The sequence below is a fragment of the Elephas maximus genome, chromosome 9 (assembly GCF_024166365.1).
Source record: "Elephas maximus indicus isolate mEleMax1 chromosome 9, mEleMax1 primary haplotype, whole genome shotgun sequence".
Taxonomy (NCBI): Eukaryota; Metazoa; Chordata; class Mammalia; order Proboscidea; family Elephantidae; genus Elephas; species Elephas maximus.
In genome coordinates this window covers 51,178,186-51,196,915 of record NC_064827.1, presented here as the reverse complement: position 1 = coordinate 51,196,915, position 18,730 = coordinate 51,178,186, and the positions used below count along the sequence as shown (strand labels likewise).

The 18,730-nt window shown below is 42.0% G+C and overlaps 1 protein-coding gene across 3 annotated transcripts in view; it reads left to right on the top strand.

The window, feature by feature from the left end:
* Window positions 1–18,147, top strand: part of ALDOB (aldolase, fructose-bisphosphate B) — a 74,297-nt gene extending 56,150 nt beyond the window's left edge. For 2 of the 3 annotated variants that reach the window (XM_049896238.1, XM_049896237.1), the window contains exons 2-9: window positions 6,041–6,162; window positions 6,984–7,195; window positions 8,923–8,977; window positions 9,926–10,086; window positions 11,417–11,500; window positions 12,601–12,775; window positions 13,190–13,389; window positions 16,847–18,147. In XM_049896238.1, the coding sequence (XP_049752195.1) occupies window positions 6,051–6,162; window positions 6,984–7,195; window positions 8,923–8,977; window positions 9,926–10,086; window positions 11,417–11,500; window positions 12,601–12,775; window positions 13,190–13,389; window positions 16,847–16,942 (1,095 nt within the window). In that variant the 5' untranslated portion in view covers window positions 6,041–6,050 and the 3' untranslated portion in view covers window positions 16,943–18,147. Of the gene's footprint in view, window positions 1–639; window positions 720–6,040; window positions 6,163–6,983; window positions 7,196–8,922; window positions 8,978–9,925; window positions 10,087–11,416; window positions 11,501–12,600; window positions 12,776–13,189; window positions 13,390–16,846 lie in introns of those variants that run through there. The other variant, XM_049896236.1, reaches the window with a different exon arrangement.
* The last annotated feature ends 583 nt before the right edge of the window (window positions 18,148–18,730 follow it).

The following is an 18,730-nucleotide window of genomic DNA, read 5'->3' as shown; positions in this document are numbered from 1 at the left end:
AGGAGCTTATATCTTACATCAGTCACTCTGAGGCTTATTCTAGTTTTTACCAACTTCGAAGACAAAAATGTAAAGGCTGAGAGAGAATGTGAGTAGAGTAAAAGACCGAGTCCTGGCATCAAAAACCTCTAGGCTTTTGGAGACTGGGGAAATCGGGGGAAGGAACAATTCTTGAATGCCTACTGTATGCAAGCATTTTACAAACTCATTTAACTCTCCTGTGGATGAGATCCCGCTTCACAGAGGAGGAAATTGAGGTTTAGAGAAGTAAAAATGCCGGGGTCAAAATTAAGAGCTTAGGAAGCACCAGAAGTGAGCTAGCATTCTTCCCAGTAATCCTTGATGGACTCTAGAACTCACTCAGCAGCTGCATGATTTTGAGGACTCCCCTAATCCTGCTTACCTCAATTTTCTCACCTGTAAAATAAGAGGCTGGATTAGGGACATCTATTGCAGGTTTAACATTCTGTGAGTATAAAGAGTGTTGCAAGCATGAGTAAGAGGATTGGCTGTTTATGAGCCAATCAGAGGTTTAGAATAAACACCTCCCTACCAGGCCAATGTGCCAAGGGGAAGGCAAAAGCTAACAAAAAAAAAAAAAACCCTAACAACTTTCATGAGAACTCTATAAAAACTGTGTTCCGGTAGATTTGTCCTATTTGGCAGCTGCTGCCTCACCTAAGCTTCTGGCGTCTAAGAGGTCTCTTCTTTCCCAAACTGTAAGTAAAAGAACTTGCTTTGTATGCCCGGACTGCACCTGACTGTAAGGGGTTCATGACAGCGCTGAGCCCCCTCAGGGAAAGGGGTGTTTACTTTTGTGTTCAGGAAAAGCCTGATGGTAGCTTTCCATCTGTTGAGAGGTGCATGCTCACTCACACCACCCTTGGCTCTTTGAAAAGGAGCAAAGCACTCAAGGCTGACTGCCAGTTGCCACTGTTACGAGTATGATGGCATTTTTGAGTCATTGGACTAAGAAAAACAACTTGAATGCTCCTATTAAGTCAGGTTTTTTTTTCTTTCGGATTTTGAGATTTCTGATCATTTCTGTTTTCTCTTTCCATTGTTGTTGTTAGCTGCCATCCAGTCAACATCAACTCATGGCAACTCCATGCACAATGGAACTAAATGCTGCCTGGTCCTATACCATTCCTGTGATTGGTTACGGACTGGACTGTTGTGATCCACTGAGTTTTCACTGGCTGATTTTCAGAAGTAGGTTCCCAGGCCTTTCTTCCTAGTCCATGTTAGTCTTAAAGCTCTGCTAAAATCTTTGCAGCATCATGGCAACATGCAAGCCTCCAGTGACAGACATGTTGGCTGCACATGAAGTACATTACCAGGGATCTAACCCAGGTATCCTAGATAGAAGGGGAGAATTCCACCACTAAACCACCAATGCCCCATGCTCTTTTCATAGTGACCACTTATTTCAGTGATTTATTTATGTATCCATCGCCTTATGTCATTTTCTTCCCACACCTGCTGGTACTAGCACTGAAGTTTCTTTGTTACAGAAATGAACCCTTGGCACGCTTTGTCCTTTGCCTTCATCCATTGCTCAAATGAGAAAATGAAACCGGCGTGGAAACTTCAGAGCACAGTCACCATTTGATTATGAATTTTCAAACCTACCCTTGTTTGATATATCCTATGACATTTCCTACTGGCACCAACAGTTTGAAGACCCTATAGCTTAAGAAATTGGGAATTGAAAGCTGCCAAATTGTTTGGATATGCTTGTTCTACTGTCTGAAAAATAGCTGTGGTGTGAGGACATGTTGCATTTTTAACTTCTCTTTAAATAGTTACCTAAGCAGGTTTTTTAGCGGGTTAAGCTGGTTGCTGTCGATTCTGTCTCACGGAATCCCTGGGTGGTGCAAATGGTTAATACGCTTACCTGGTTACCAAAACCCGGCGGTGCCTTGGAAGGAAGTCCTGGTGACTTACTACCTAAAAATCACCCGTTGAAAACCTTGCAGAGCACAGTTCTATTCTGAGACACACGGGATCACCACGAGCTGCAGTATTTACCTAGAGCTCCATCAGCCAATTCGGACGCAGCAGGGCTGTGCCCCGCTGCCCTGGTATTCATCAAGCTAGCCAAGGCTCATCCGGGGATCATCCAGGTCTAAGCTAGAGCTTGAGGAGATGTGGACAGGGAATGGGTGCATCACTGTACGCCTCGGAATTCCTTTGGGTTAGTTACCAGTTTAAAGGAAAAAGCAAGCTCAGGTCTCTTTCTGGGCTGCTCCATGTGTGTTCAGCACCAGGGATCAGGCTGCCCTAGAGCTGCCCTAGAGCACTTTTCTGCACTTGTCATGGTGGCGTTTGTGGGTAATGAGGCGGTGGACATCTTCACACATCCATACATAAAAGTGCTGCACACATCTCTGCAGTCACAGGTTTTCAACGAATAAACCCCTTCATGTCTCTCTTCTTGAAAGTTCACCTGCCTGTGCATGGAGAAACAAATGGACTCTGTTGCCTTATATTTTTCTAAAAGTTAAATATCCATATTTTAGAAATTATTTTTTCACAGAATCTCTTTCAGAAAGGCAGGAAGAGCCATATTCTAGGGTTCCATATGTTATTTTGCTGAAGAAGGATTCCAACTCATAAACCAGTAGGGTGTAACTTAGGAGTTCTAGAACATCACAACTTAGAATGGACGTCAGTCATGTTCTCCCTGGGCCTGTTTCCTCAATTCTAAAGTGTCAGGATTGGTATAGGTATCTCTGAGGTTCCTTGTTGCCCTACTTTTCTATGGTAACATTGTCTTCATATATGTTCACACTCACAGCTTTCCCTCAGGTTGCATATATGTTACCCGCTACTAATCTATACTATATCTATACCTAAGCCAATGTCTGTATCTATCTGTTCATTAAGAAATCAAACATTACAAAAAATGCTTGAAGGGAAATGTGAGACTCACACTACTCCATCCCATTTCCCCAGACATAACTGTGGGGACAGGGTGTTTCTCTGCTTATATAGACACATAAACAATATGCATGTATACTACTTTTTAGTTAAAAAGAAATAAATAGGATTATATACATACTTTTCTGAAACTTCTATCCTTATCCACTCCTGTGGGCTCCCTGTCTCCCAGTGGTGAACATTGGTCTGAGAGCCTGTTTTATGATTAACAGAGGGGCAATGTTTGTGCTGATGTGGTACAGACCTTTAATCCTTCTGTAGAAGTTTAACTTCCTGTAAACAACATTAGTTCAACTTGACCTTTCCTCTATCATTCTGGTTGAGTCAATGCAACCAGACTGAAGGAAATAGCTTGGTAGTAAGTAGAAACATAGGGGTCTCTTCGATAATTGTTTTTCAAAAAAAAAAAATTACAAAAGAGAAAAACAGTAATACCTTGCGTTTTCATAGTGCTTTATAAAGCATCTTCATGTTTATCATACAATTCAACAAATATATTTTGAGCAACTTTGATGAACTGAGTGTTCACAGTCTCATTTGATCGACTTGGCAATGAGACATCCAGAGTAGATATTGTTGTTGTTGTTGGGTGCTGTTGGGTTGGTTCTGACTCATAGCGACCCTATGCACAACAGAACAAAACACTGCCTGATCCTGGGCCATCCTCACAATTGTTGCTATGCTTGAGCCCATTGTTGCAGCCACTGTGTCAATCCATCTCACTGAGGGTCTTCTCTTTTTCACTGACCCTCTACTTTACTAAGCATGATGTCCCTCTCCAGGGTCTGACCCCTCCTCATAACATATTCAAAGTATGTGGGATGTAGTCTTGCCAGCCTTGCTTCTAAGGAGCATTCTGGTTCTACTTCTTCCAAGACAAAGTGGATGTTATCACCATTTAATCCATTTTAAACTAAGACCCAAAGAAGTTACCTGACTTGCCCAAGATCCCAGCTAGAGGGAGACAAAGCTGATGCATGGACCCAGATCTGTCTGACCTACTAGCCACAAACATCTAAGAATGTTATGTTAGATGTTTATGAATTGGTGATCTCAGTGTTGTGGGGATAAAGATCCACAACCTAAGGCACTCTGGGAGTGTCATCAAGGACATTAAGAGTTATGCAAATGTCGATTCCTTTTGCCAAGCTCACCCTTTCCTTGAACAGAGGGGAGTACTGCCCCCTATCCCAGCTTTGTGTCTTATTAGCTATGTGTCCTTAGACAAATAATTTAAACTCTTATATAGTCTTTCTTTATCTAAAAAGTAGGAAGGAAAAAACAAGCACAAGTACCTACTGGGAATAAAGTATATAATGCATATAAAGAAATTAGCAGAGTTCTTGGCACTAAATGATAATTTGTTGTTATTATTACTGAGCTATTTTTTCCTTTTGTTTCATTAAGGACATGTCTTTATTGTTTGGTAATTGTCAACTCCTTTGTGCAAATACCTAAACAGGTAGAAAATTTGCACCTTGGCCTAAAGGTCACTACCCCTAGGTTGGCTTTTATTAGCATGAACCTGGAGGTCAGGTACAAAGCTAAAAACCCCTGCCTAAAATGCCAGGAACTAGTATTTAAAGCAGAAAAAATATCACCTGCAGATAGATTGTAGGGGGCCTTGGAAGATCATCTTTTCCAGAAATCACTGCCCATTATCCTGCCCTACTGCCCCAGTGATACCAGTGTGGTTCCATTCTTTTGGGTTAAGACAAGAACTGCTGTCAAAGTGGATTGTGGTGCCAACAAGTTAATCAGTTGGTTTAGTATGAATTAGTTTAGCAGCCATCAACTGCTTGTATCACTGGGGGGGGGGGGGTACTGAGCACCTGCCTTGAAAGGATTCAGAAAATGTGAAGAAAGGATTTTTTGTGGGGGGCCAGACTCTGCCTTATCCAAGCTGGGACCTTGGGCAAGTCAGTTAACTTCTCTAAGTCTTAGCTTGTTCATTCATTAATGAATATAACCTGCCCTGGTTACTACATTGCCAAGTGGGTAAAATGAGAGCTTGGGTGTCCTTGGGCTTCTAGGAAGTACTGTGCAGGCATGGGTCATCCATCCTGTGCATGAGTACATGGTGGTGAGGAGAGGGGTGTTGGGAAAGGAGGTGGCCTTGGGATTGGATAGGAGACTACTCAAGATAATCTTCACTACAAATCTTTTTCTTTGGTAGCCCAACCTATGTAAAATTCATTCTTTCCAACATCCAAGAGGAAAGCCCTATAAGTTTGCCTTTTTAATACTAAACCAAAGTGGCCAGCACAACAGGGGCAATGATCCCATTTAGAGAACCCACTGCTGAGGAGATTGCTTGGGTGGAGAGTTTTGAGACAGAGTTTGTCCTCATTGAAGTAGCAAAGCTGAGAATTACTAGAGCAGGGATCAGTATATTGATTTCAGCATCCTCAGAGGCCATGGGCCTATCACCCCCACTGCTGGGGAACTGAGGAAAAATCCCAGGTCTGCCCCATGTGGTCTTACAAAAGGCTGAATATAAGAAAAAGGAGCCTTGCACTCTACCCTGGCCCAAAGCTGAAGAAAAGTAACTTCAAAGCTGAGTGTGGGTTCCTCCTCTCAAACTTGGTGCCTGAAGAGTGATTTGGTGGGACTAGAGGCTAACAGAGCAAGTAGAGGATAGCCACAGAGGCCAAAGTCTCAGTGCCCTGACCTCAAAACATCCAGGCTACCTGATAACACCAGAAATCCAAAGAACAGACAGGTAGTCACTTACTCCAGTTGCCTCTATTTGCCAGATTCAAGTCAGTCATTCATTAGATGCCTCAGTCTCAGGATCAGTGATCCCAAATGTCTCCTGGAAGGCATTCTATTTAGGATTACCATGAACATTCGACATCCCATTTTCATCCATTATGGCTAATTGCAACTACTTAGGCTGTATGCGTGTGTGTTGTGGGGGAGGGCAGAGAAACCAAACCTCATTTATTTATCAGGCCCACTTAATGGGCCAGAAGTGTTAGAGGGGGCTGCACATCTTGTCTGTACACTCCAGCTGTCTTGGTAGTGAATCCCATCTGTGTGTGTGACTGCGGGCCACCCACAGTTCTGTTCATGACCCTCTTGCACTCTTTTCCAGACCTCTCACCATGGCCCACCGATTTCCAGCCCTCACCCCAGAACAGAAGAAGGAGCTCTCAGAAATCGCCCAGCGCATTGTTGCAAATGGAAAGGGGATCCTGGCTGCAGATGAGTCTGTAGGTAAGTGTAAGAGACAGTCGCAACATACAACAAGCATACTGTTGTTTCTACACTTAGTAAAAGCAACTTGGTAATTACACTGCCCTTCCTTTCTGAGCAAGTGAAGGTTTACGTACACAGTAGTGGGACCAGAACACTCAGTAAGCACAGACCTTTTCATTTCTGTAGACCTGATAGACAGATTCCTGAAAACCAAGGCAAGAGGCTCAAGCTCTCAATGTTAAGGCTCCTTGTCTTAAATTGTGGCTGTCGAAATGCCAGACACTCAGTAACCAGGATGAGGACAGATACACAGCCATCTGCTGCTAATGAAAAAAGTCAGGCTAAACTCAGCCAAGTCAGGGAGGGCAGGGAAGTATCTGCATCTGGAACAGAGCAGAGCTTGTGGCTGAGAGATCCCAGAACTGCACGAGAGAGAGCTGTGGTGGGTTTGCACAGACTACCATAAAAAGGTGAAAAGCTAGAAAAGTCAAGAGCTTGCCCCACCTCTCCTTTTGCCATATGTGCACCCAGTCAGATTGGAGAGTGGGCCAGGGGAGGGTAGAGAGACAGGAAGGTCTTTCATACCCAGCTGGACCCATTGGTGGCTTCCACCTTGATCCCTACATACCTAGCCAACACACTGGCCATTTTCCAACCAGCATTCTGAGAACATCAAGGTTTTTCTACCAGGGGACAACAAAAAGAGGCAGGAGCTTCGAAGACCTGAATAAAAAAAAGAGTTTTGTTTTCTGTCATGGTGGGGTCACTGAGATAGTGTGGAAGAGGGGGAAAGGAAAGCGCCCCTTGTTCACACGTTGCCTTTGGCCCACCCACCTTAGGCACTATGGGAAACCGCCTGCAGAGGATCAAGGTGGAGAACACCGAGGAGAACCGCCGACAGTTCCGAGAAATTCTCTTCACTGTGGATGATTCTATCAACCAGAGCATTGGGGGTGTGATCCTTTTCCATGAGACCCTCTACCAGAAGGACAGCCAGGGAAAGCTGTTCAGAACCATCCTCAAGGAAAAGGGGATCGTGGTGGGAATCAAGGTGAATACTTCCCTGCATACCTTACCTTGGCCTCGCCCTAGGTGAGCTCCCAGCACACTGGCTGGGCAAGGCCAACACTCTGAACATTCTCATCATCTAATTTCTGCTCTTACTCTTTCTTCCTCTTCTAGACTTTTTTTCTAGTGTCCTCTTCTTTCAACCAACTTTGTCTCAAAGTACTTAATCTCTTAGCATCTCAATTTCCTCATTTCTAAAATGGGAATAATAGTACCTACTGCATAAATTTCTTGTAAAGATTAAATAAGCTTTAAAAATAGTTTGGGTCGCATAATAATGACAGTTATTATTATTAAAGTACCATCTGTTCTGTCTTGTAACTAAGTCTACATAACCTTCTGCATGTAGCTAATACTACATAAACTTCTCAAGAGTAAAAACTAGGATTTGTTGGGTGCTTACAATACCAAGAACTCATGTAAGCCTCACAACAACCTCAGGAAGTAGGCTGAATTATTATTCTTACTGTAGAGATAAGGTGAAAAACCGAGCTACAAGAGGTGACATAACTTGCTCCCGGTCAGTGAAAGGTGGAACTAGTTTAAATTCAGGCTTTCTAACACTTAGGACCACTGCTATGCTGAGAGTAGAGGTTGCATCCTTATTTTCTCTCTCTTTCTTTAATTGTACCTCAGATGAAGGTTTACAGAACAAACGAGTTTCTTATTAAACTGTTAGTGTACATATTGTTTTATGATATTGTTTAACAACCCCGTGACATGTCAATACTCTCCCTTCTTGACCTTGGGTTCCCTATTACCAGCTTTTCTGTCCTCCCCTGCCTTTTAGTCCTTGCCCCTGGGCTGGTGTGCCCCTTTAGTCCTGTTTTGTTTTATAGGTCTGTTTTTTTTTAACCTTTGGTTGAAGGGTGAACCTTGGGAGTGACTTCATTACTGAGCTAAAAGGGTGTATGGGGCCATACTCTCTGGGTTTCTCCAGTCTCTGTCAGGACAGTAAGTCTGATCTTTATTTGTGAGTTAGAATTTTATTCTACATTTTTCTCCAGCTTTGTCCGGGGTCCTCTTTTATGATCCCTGTCAACGCAGTCAGTGGTGGTAGCCAGGCACCAGCTAGCCGTACTGGACTCGGTCTGGTGCAGGCCATGGTAGATGTGATCTATTAGTCCTTTGGACTAATCTTTCTCTCGTATGTTTAGTTTTCTTCATTATTCCTTGCTCCTAATGGGGTGAGACCAGTGGAGTATCTTACATGTATTCTTATTTTCTTTGCCCCCTGTAATAACATAGTACATGGTATGTACAGGTGCTCAATAAATGTCTCTTGAGTAAAGGAATGTATGACTCAAAGGAAGCTGCTGTTATTCTGCACTATGCATCCCAGATACTGTTCGATTGCCTCTTGCTTTCTTAAGCTCTGTTGTTGTTATGAGTCAATTCCAGCTCATAGCAACCCTATAGGACAGAGCAGAACTGCCCCAAAGGGTTTCCAAGGAGTGGCTGGTGGATTCGAACTGCCTACATTTTGGTTTGCAGCTGAGCTCTTAAACATTGGACCACCAGGGCTGTGCTTTCCACATTTTCCATACTCCTAGGGTTGAATCTCTTACATTGTTCCTTCCAGGTAACTTCTGTTCTTAATTCAACTCCTTGGTTTGTGAAAGAAGAGAGCTATCAGTACCAGAAGCTCTGCCTGTGTTTTCTTTAACATCTAACACCTGCTAATTGTTTGGTAATGATTTGTTTTCACAGTTAGACCAAGGAGGTGCTCCCCTTGCAGGAACAAATGGAGAAACCACCATTCAAGGTAAGGATATGCCCACTGATATAAGTCATGCTGACATAATGCTAGAAATGAAGGCAAGCAAAGAAGCCAGGAAGGGAAAACAAAATGTGAATTTACATAGGCTTTTTTTTTTTTTTTTAGAGCCACACACACCTGGTTCTGAATCCCAGCTCCTCCATTTAATAAATGTGTGACTTTGGGAAAAATTACTTAAATGTTCTGAGCCTCAGTTCTCTTATCTTAAAATAGGATAACAGTATCCACTCTGAAGAGTTAATTGTGTGGATTAAATTAGATTAAAAACAAAATGGGATTACCACAGTACTTTGTACAGAGAAAGTGTGCTGTACCTGAAACTATTATTTTTAGAGAAAAATGCAGCGGCACTAGAGAGGAAAGTCTCCAGGCTTTGGGTTCAGACACACATGGATTGAATCCTAGTTCCATCACTTACAACTTAAATCTTTTTGCAGGATACTTCACTGTCCAAGAAGACCACTGTTAACTAGAGCATTGCATTAGCTAATCAGAATTTTAATTCCCGCTTTGTCACTCTTTAGCCATCTAAAGTTGTTAAAGTCACTTAACCTCTCGAAGCCTCAATTTCCGTATCTGTAAAATGAGCACAATATTAACTATCTGAATTGTTATGGTAATTAAATGAGATAAGGTATACAAAATGCCTAGACTTATGCTTGGAACGTAGTAAGCACTAAAAAAAAAAAAAAAAAAAAAAAATTAGTTCCCTCCATCCTACTTATGGAATATCCATTATGTACATCAAATCCATATTTATTTCATCCAGATCTCCTGGCCCAGTATTTTGGTTAATGTTTTTTGGCTTGGGCATTTTCAGTCTTCAAGCTCTGCTGACAGAAAGCTAAGTTAAGAGACCCTTTACTACAGCAGAGGCCCGGTGGATCAGGGACAGGGACTCAAAGAAGCCTTTCTTTCTTTTGTGACTTTCAGGGCTTGATGGCCTCGCTGAGCGCTGTGCTCAGTATAAGAAGGATGGTGTTGACTTTGGAAAGTGGCGTGCTGTGCTGAGGATCGCTGACCAGTGTCCATCCAACCTCGCTATCCAGGAAAATGCCAACGCCCTGGCCCGCTATGCCAGCATCTGTCAGCAGGTGTTCTGCCTTCCCCTAAGCCTAAAAAACAATAGACAAGCACCTCCTTTGAAGTCCCCAGGTGGTACAAATGGTTAAAGTTCTTGGCTACTAACGAATAGGTTAGCGGTTTGAGTCTACTCAGAGGCTCCTCAGAAGAAAGGCTTGGTCATCTACTTCTGAAAAATGAGCCATTGGAAACCCTACGGAGAACTCCAGTTCTACTCTGGAGTTCATGTCCAGTTTTAGTCTGACACACATGGGGTCGCAGGAACTCAGAGTCAGCTCAGCAGTGACTGAACTGGACTGGAACACTTCCTTCAGAGCCTTTTTCCAATTTACTATCATCACGCATTGGCCTTCCTCTTACCTTTCCACTCTATCTTGGTGGCATTTTTTACTGTTTTTGCTGTAGCCAGGTATGGTAGGAAAAGATTTGGTCCTGCAAGCCAGTGTTCCAATAAGCCACGAGCAAAAGGCTGATGCCCACAATCAAATCACTATAAAGTTGAGTATTGAAAGTGATCAGGCCTTTAAGACCAGGGGAGTTGCTTATCTAGGTTCCACAAGGCCAAGATATGATCCTCTTGGGGCCCTAGCTGAGGGGTGATAGTTCTGACCTAGTCCCAATCCAAACACTTTCTGGGAGGATGGTGACTCGACAACAGAGGCTTCCAACATGTGTTGAAGAGTCTGGGGATCCACCTTAAATGTCATTTGCTTCTGTGGGGACTATGTAGGGGTTTTTGGACTTGTGGGAATCTGAGATTTCCAATTAGAACTATAAGCATTGCTTAAAATTCTTATTAATTCATACAAAGGGGCATCTTTCTTAGTGATTTAAGCTCATTGCCCTAAAAGTGTGGCAACTAGGTTCTTGGGCATAGCTGGAATAGCCTCAAGAATAAAATAGAGAACATAAAGGTTTGTGTTTTTTTAAACCCCATTCCTTTTCAGAAATAACTATTCTTGCCTCTTTTTTTTTTTTTTTTGGCTAAGCCACAAATGCTCACGAGATAGCCCATCAAATTTATTTTCACTGTCTTTAAACCACCTAGGTAGTATTTCTCTTTAAAAAAAACAAAAACAACCCCATTGCCGTCGAGTGGATTCTGACTCATCGTGGCCCTATAGGACAGCACAGAACTGCCTCATAGGGTTTCCAAGGAGTGGCTGGTGGATTTGAACTGTTGACCTTTTTGGTTAGCAGCTGAGCTCTTAACTACTGGGCCACCAGGGCTCCATTTCTCCATAAGGGCTTCATTTTATATGAATTGAAACTGTCGATTCTCCTCCTAAGGAAAGGATCACAGTGAGCACAGCTTTACTTTTGCCCCCTTTTTTCTTTTAGAATGGGTTGGTACCCATTGTTGAACCAGAGGTCATTCCTGATGGAGACCATGACCTGGAACACTGCCAGTATGTTACTGAGAAGGTAAGTCTTGAATATAAAGGTCAAAAATCCAGTTGAAAAGTCTTGTTTTTAAGTAACAGCTGTTATGACTATTTTATATTTAGAATAATCTTCAAGTTAGAATCATTATGTAGCATTGAGACGCTAAGGAGGTATTTCTCAATTCTTTCACTTTTTTGGCACACGGTATGCCCCTTGTGGAAAAAGCACAGGTTTGCAGTAGCAAAACTTAGCTCGTAGGACCTTCGATAAGTCATATTATCTTTCTTGACCGTAGTTTCATTACATATAAACTACAGAATTTAAAAATAAAATCTGAGTCTCACATGAAAAAACGTAATTAGAAAGTACTTTGTTCACATCTGATTTTCTAAATTTGCCACAGTGTACTTGAGAGAGGATGGTTCTCCTCGCACACTGTGAAAGACTAAGAAAGTCATAATGGAGCTTGACCTTGGTTTCTTCCCTTCAAACTTACATGGATTGAAATGAGCTCTTAAAGCACTTCTGTCTCTAAAATAGATGTTTTTTATGATCACTCCTTGGGATGAGGAGCCCTGGTGGTTCTGTTGTTAAAGCTGTCAGCTGCTAACTAAAAGGTTGGTGGTTTGAACCCACCTGCTGCTCTGCAGGAGAATGATGTGGCAGCCTGTTTCTGTAAAGACTTGCGGCCTTAGAAACCTTGTGAGGCAGTTCTGGTCTGTTCAGTTGGGCACTATGGGTCAGAATCAACTTGACAACAATAGGTTTTTTGGTCTATGAGATGGAGAGAGGAGGCCAGTTTAGATGTCACCAACTAAACCAAGGCAGTCTTAGAAAGAAGTGACATTAACCAAAGTAAGTAATGGAAGGAAGGAGTGCAATCCTCTAGGAAGCAGGGCCATGCCAACAGCTCATGCAGTGGAGCAGCTAACGTAGGGGCGGCAGGGGTAAGCCTGCTTGGCCGTGCTCAGTGGCTATGGTTTCCAGTGCACTGCCCTGATGAAGCCCCACAGCTGGTTGGAAAGCTCTGGTTGAACAGTATATGGGTATTCCTTCATGCCTGTAGTGTAGGAGTACCAAGGTAATGCAACTCTAATGCTGGCCCTAGGTTTCAACTGTTTGAGCTTCTTGTCCCTCAGGTCCTGGCTGCTGTCTACAAGGCCTTGAATGACCATCATGTTTACCTGGAGGGCACTCTTCTTAAGCCCAACATGGTGACTGGTGGACATGCCTGCGCCAAGAAGTATACTCCAGAACAAGTGGCTATGGCCACTGTCACAGCTCTCCACCGTACTGTTCCTGCAGCTGTTCCTGGTAAGGCCTTCTTTCTTCTCTACTTTAAAATCTGAGTCCTTATCCTTTGAAGGAGTGCCACAAGCATATGTGTTTGTCCAGGAGCCAGTTTCTATCCATGAAGCCGACTATCTCACAGGCAGCCACCTCTTCCCCTGTCACTCCATGGTAGAGTATCCTGAGTCTACCCAAATGCTCACAGACAATCCATTCATTTCCTCAAAATTTCACTTTCCTTCTTGTTTATTAAAGCCCCTCTCTCCTTAGTTCAATGGGCCACAGCAAAAGAAAACTTATTTCTCTGACCCAGAGCCCCATGCAAATCAAGCAGAGAAAAGACTGAAACATGACATTTGTTTTAGGTTCACTGCTTGCTTTCTCAACAAGGGTACATAAACTCAGACTAGTAGAATGTAATGACTTCTCTCTTTCCAGGCATCTGCTTCTTGTCTGGCGGCATGAGTGAAGAGGATGCTACTCTCAACCTCAATGCTATCAACCTTTCCCCTCTACCAAAGCCCTGGAAACTAAGCTTCTCTTATGGACGGGCCCTGCAAGCCAGTGCACTTGCTGCTTGGAGTGGCAAGGCTGCCAACAAGAAGGCAACCCAGGAGGCCTTTATGAAGCGGGCTCTGGTAAGATGCTACTACCTCTTATCTGCTTGGTCAAGTTAATACTTAAAGATGACTCTGCAACATAGGGGTGCATTGGTTTTTTTTAGGCCATAAAGTTATCTTCAGATAGCGTCTACTAGATATTTGAAAAGGTAGCATTAGAGCTCAGTAGAAATGTTAGGGCTAGAGAGAGTATTGAATTATTCACATTGGGGGTACAGTTGATGACAGTAGATTGAAGAACAATTCCAACAAAGACACTTCAGAGGGAAGAGGACTAAGGACTGAATCTGGGACACCATTCATTTTGGGAAGAGGAGAAACCACCAAGAAAATCAGTAATAATATGATAGGATGAACAAAAGGTTCAAGAAAATCAGTAATAATATGATAGGATGAACAAAAGGTTCTGGGAAGAAATAGAAAAAAGTTTGAAGGAATCTTCTACGGAGAGATTCAAAACAAAGGCTGAGAAAAGGTGCTAGGATTGGCATTTAGGAGTATATCCATGAGCCTCAACAAAACAGTTTCAGTAGCGAAAGAAGAAAGGTGCACATTCAAGATGTTTGTCAGGAAAAGACCCAGAAAGGTTAACAGAAGAAATGAGTCCAAAAAAGGTTTTATTCAATTACTAACCATTACTTTTCGAAAACCTACTATGAGCCAAGCACTGGGATGGACAACTCAGACACAGTGTCTGTCCTTAGGGAGCTTAGAGTTTAGTCAAATACAAGTGAGCTGGACATGTTTCAGTATAAAGCAAAAGATTAACAGTGAGGAGAGTGGGCATAACTGAATGACAAAGATTCATAGGAAAAAGATTGCATGAGGGTAAATATTAAACACAGATGTTAGAGGTGGTCTTAGAAAGGAGGAAAGAGAAAAGAAGAAAGAGAACAGGTTTGGGGTTAGTTTTGTAGAGGTGAAGAGATGTACAATTGATCACTGGTCACGGTTTATGGAATCTGTTGAGAATGAGAAGGCATGGAGATTTCAATCCTAACAGTGGGGAAGGCTACAATAGCTGTTGAAGGAGTCAGCTAGGAAATTGACCAGACATTAAAGCCAGACATTATCACAAAGCACCAGGGAAGGTGCAGCTGAAATGAGAGCTTGAGTTCCTGGTGCATTAGCTAAGTTCCTGAATTTTCCTAACAGCTCTTTTAAGCACGCAGAAAGATTCATATAAATCTTAATAGGAAATAGTACGGTTAAGAGTAAACATTTAATAGGGAGATGGAAGAATGAAGAATTTTAACAATAGCCCCATTTAGCTTAGAGAAGGCTGGGCAAGGAATCGAGCATAATCAGAAGTTCGGTGATGAGGCACTAAAGGAAAGAAGGGCCCCAGGGAAGCTCAAAAATAATTCAGGGCCATAAGAGAGGCATGAGACTTAGAGATGGATCTTGGCTGAAAACAAAGAATACCAGAAAGATGTTTACCTATGTCTTATTGGCTATGCTAATAAAACAAATTATGGATGATATTGTGCAGAATGGGGAGTCCAGAACACTTAATTGTGCTCATGCGGAACCTGTACATAGAAAAATAGACAGTCATTTGAACAGAACAGGGGACACCGCATTGTTTAAAATCAGAAAAAGTGTGCATCGGGGTTGTATCCTTTCACCATACTTATTCAGTCTGTATGCTGAGCAAATAATCAGAGAAGCTGGACTATATGAAGAAGAACGGGGCATCAGGACTGGAGGAAGAGTCCTTAAGAACCTGCTATGTGCAGATTAGGCAACTTTGAAGAGGACTTGAAGCACTTACTGATAAAGATCAAAGACTACAGCCTTCAGAATGGATTACGCCTCAAAAAAAAAAAAAACCCTCAAATTCTCACAACTGGACCAATCAGCAACATCATGATAAATGGAGAAAATATTGGAGTTGCCAAGAATTTCATTTTACTTGGATCCACAATCAATGCCCATGGAAGCAGCAGTCAAGAAATCAAACAATGCATTGATATTTTCAGTCTCCTCATATGCATGCAAAAGCTGGACAATGAATAAGGAAGACCGAAGAAGAATTGATATATTTGAATTTTGGTATTGACGAAGAATGTTGAACATACCACAGACTGCCAGAAGAATGAAAAGATCTGTCCTGGATTCTCCTGAGAAGCAAGGATGGTGAGACTTCATCTCACGTACTTTGGAAACGTTATCAGGGGGCACTAGTCCCTGGAAAAGATCATGCTTGGTAAAGTAGAGGGTCAGCAAAAAAGAGGAAAGCCCTCAACGAGATGGGTTGACACAGTGGCTACAACAATAGGGTTTACACAGCAACAATTGTGAGGATGGCGCAGGAGTACTCAATGTTTCGTTCTGTTGTACATGGGGTTGCCATGAGTCAGAACCAACTTGATGGCACCTAACAACTAAGAGCTTTACGCTGTGATGATGTAGAGTAGTGTGTGGTATTGCTGGTGTGTGGCTGATGAGGTGGGGAGATATAGTTAAGATGATGGTGGGATTGTGAAAGTAAGGTCTGAAGGGCCATCACCACAGAAGAGAAGCTGGGCTTACCATCTGCAGAGTGATTCTCAAGCTTGAGAATGCATCAGAACCACCTGAAGGGCTCGTTAAAACACAGAATGCTGGGCTCCACCCCTAGAGTTTCTGATTCAGCTGGTCTGGGATGAAGTCAGAGTATTTCTAGGTCTAACATGTCTCCAGGTGCTGCTGATGGTCCATGAAACACACTTGGAGAACCATCGATCTAAGCTGTAGAAATAGGTCTTGGAGAGAGCAGACAATAGCACTAGTGATTTGAAGAATTGGTACCAGTGAGTGGCATTTGAATATTATAAATTTCATAAGTCTCAATTTACTTTTAACTGAAACTCACACATCACAGCCCAGGTGGCATAATGGTTAAGAGCTCCACTACTAACCCAAGGGTCAGCTGTTCAAATCACCAGCCGCTTCTTGGAAACCCTATGGGGCAGCTCTACTCTGTCCTTTAGGGTCCCTATGAGTTGCAGTAGACACGACAGCAATGAGTTTGCTTTTTTTTTTTGGAACTCATACACTGAATTAAGTGATACAATGATTACAACTACCTAAAAATTACTCATTCTTGTAGACAAATAAAGTAGAAAATGGAAACAGTTTTAAATAAAACACTGTTTTCCCCCCGCTATATCAGTGAGAAGTTTCTTGACTTTAATTTCAAGCACTGCTGTTATGAAGAAGGAATTTTCTCAGTAACGGACACAGATTTCAGATTTGCCGAAGAAATTCTCAGAAAACTGGGTTCTAAAGGAGATAATATATTACAGAAAGAAGGGGATGGTATCACTGGCAATATTCAGCAAAATCACTGTAAAGAAAAAATAATTCAAATGAAATAATAAATAACTCAAATGAAATAAAAACAATTCAAATGAAAGTATGGCTGGTTTCAAATGGGAAGCAGAGAGGGCTTGACTCTAACTCCATCTCCTCTCTCGCCCTTGTTTTTCAGGCTAACCGCCAGGCAGCCAAAGGACAGTATGTTCATACGGGCTCCTCTGGTGCTGCTTCCACCCAGTCACTCTTCACTGCCTGCTATACCTACTAGGATCTGCAGCCAGCCAGCCTTGCTCTAGCTCTTCTAGGCACCTTAGTTGGAGAGCTGAAAAGGAACAACCTTTCAAAGGACCCTGGAAATGAGACAATTTTAGATCAGAACTACTGGAAATACAGAAACAAAAAAAAGAAAGAAAAAGAAAAAGGAATCAATTATTGAAACATACAAGTACAAATATCAAGGATTTGACAAAATTTTACACAACTCGTTTCTTGCAGTGCTTCCAGCTTCCCACTGCCCAGAGTATTTATTTAAAGAAAATAGGCTTTAAAACAAAATCGGCTATCCATCCAAATAACAACCACCAAACGAAACATCTGAAAAGCTGAGTTCCGAGAAGTGCATCTTATTAAACAGTCTTTAGTAGTACTAGGTGATGGAGACAGCTGCAACTGAAAGAGAAAAGTCTACAAACCTTTAGGTGGTATCAGGTTTTACTCTTCTGCTCTTCCTTTCAAAGGGCCTAGTATATTCATTACACTTGACTGCCCTAGATATGACTGACATTAATGAGGAGGACCCTTAACTTTGACTACTCATTGCAATCACCTGGAAACATCTTAAAAACCTATATGCTAAGGCTACGCCCCAGCCCAATTAAATCAAAAACTCTAGATGTGGAAATCTGTTTTAAGTATTAGGGTTTCTTAAAGCTCTTTGGTGATTCCAACGTTCAGCCAAGTTTGAGAACTACCAGCCTATGTTTCAAGTTTGGAAATATTTAAAAATTAAAGCCATTCATAATAGGAAACAAGCTAAAATGTAGCATGATTTTGAGCAACATATGGAGTGTAATAAAAAAAAGGGTCAATGTAACTTTAATGCTTGGAACATTCCTCTCCAAGTGGCTGAGGAGTGGTGATGTAGGACTATTACGGCTTTCGCTACACATCCAATCACACCATCTAGTTTTGCAGCAAATAATATTCACATAATTATACTCTCCTGACATTTGATTTTAAGAATTAACCTATATAAAAGAACATTAGAAACAATCAGAGTTACAAAAGAAAATTTCAACATAACATTGGAAAATGTAAAAGTAATGATTTAACAAAAGCTGGGAAACACAAGGGAGAGAAGGAGTGGAGGAAAGCAAAGGAGGCACTAATTCACTTAGTGGGGAGTCAGGAATACTACTTATACAAAAATATTCATGAATTAATAAATCGTGCTTAAATCTATTTAATCAGTAAAGGAAATGGATATAAATCATTAAAATACACATCTTTTGTTTAAATATTTGTTGTTGTCATTGTTAGGTGCCATTGAGTTGGTTCAGACTCATAGCCACCCTAAGTACCACAGAACAAAATACTGCCCAGTCCTGTGCCATGCTCACAATTGTTGTTATGCCTGAGCTCATTGTTGCAGCCACTGAATCAATCCACCACATTAAGGGTCTTCCTTTTTTCTGCCGACCCTGCACTTTACCAAGTATAATGTCTTTCTCCAGGGACTGATCCTTCCCGACAATATGTCCGAAGTATGTAAGACGTAGTCTCGCCATCCTTGCTTCTAAGGATCATTCTGGTTTTACTTCTTTTGAGACAGATTAGTTTGTTCTTTTGGCAGCCCACGGTATATTCAATATTCTTCACCAACACCACAATTCAAAAACATCAATTCTTCTTAGGTTTTCATTGCCCAGCTTTCACATGCATATGATGTGACTGAAAATATCGCTTGGGTCAGGAACACCTTAGTCCTTAAAGTGACATCCTTGCTTTTCAACATTTTAAAGAGGTCTCTTGCAGCAGATTTACTCAAGGCAATACA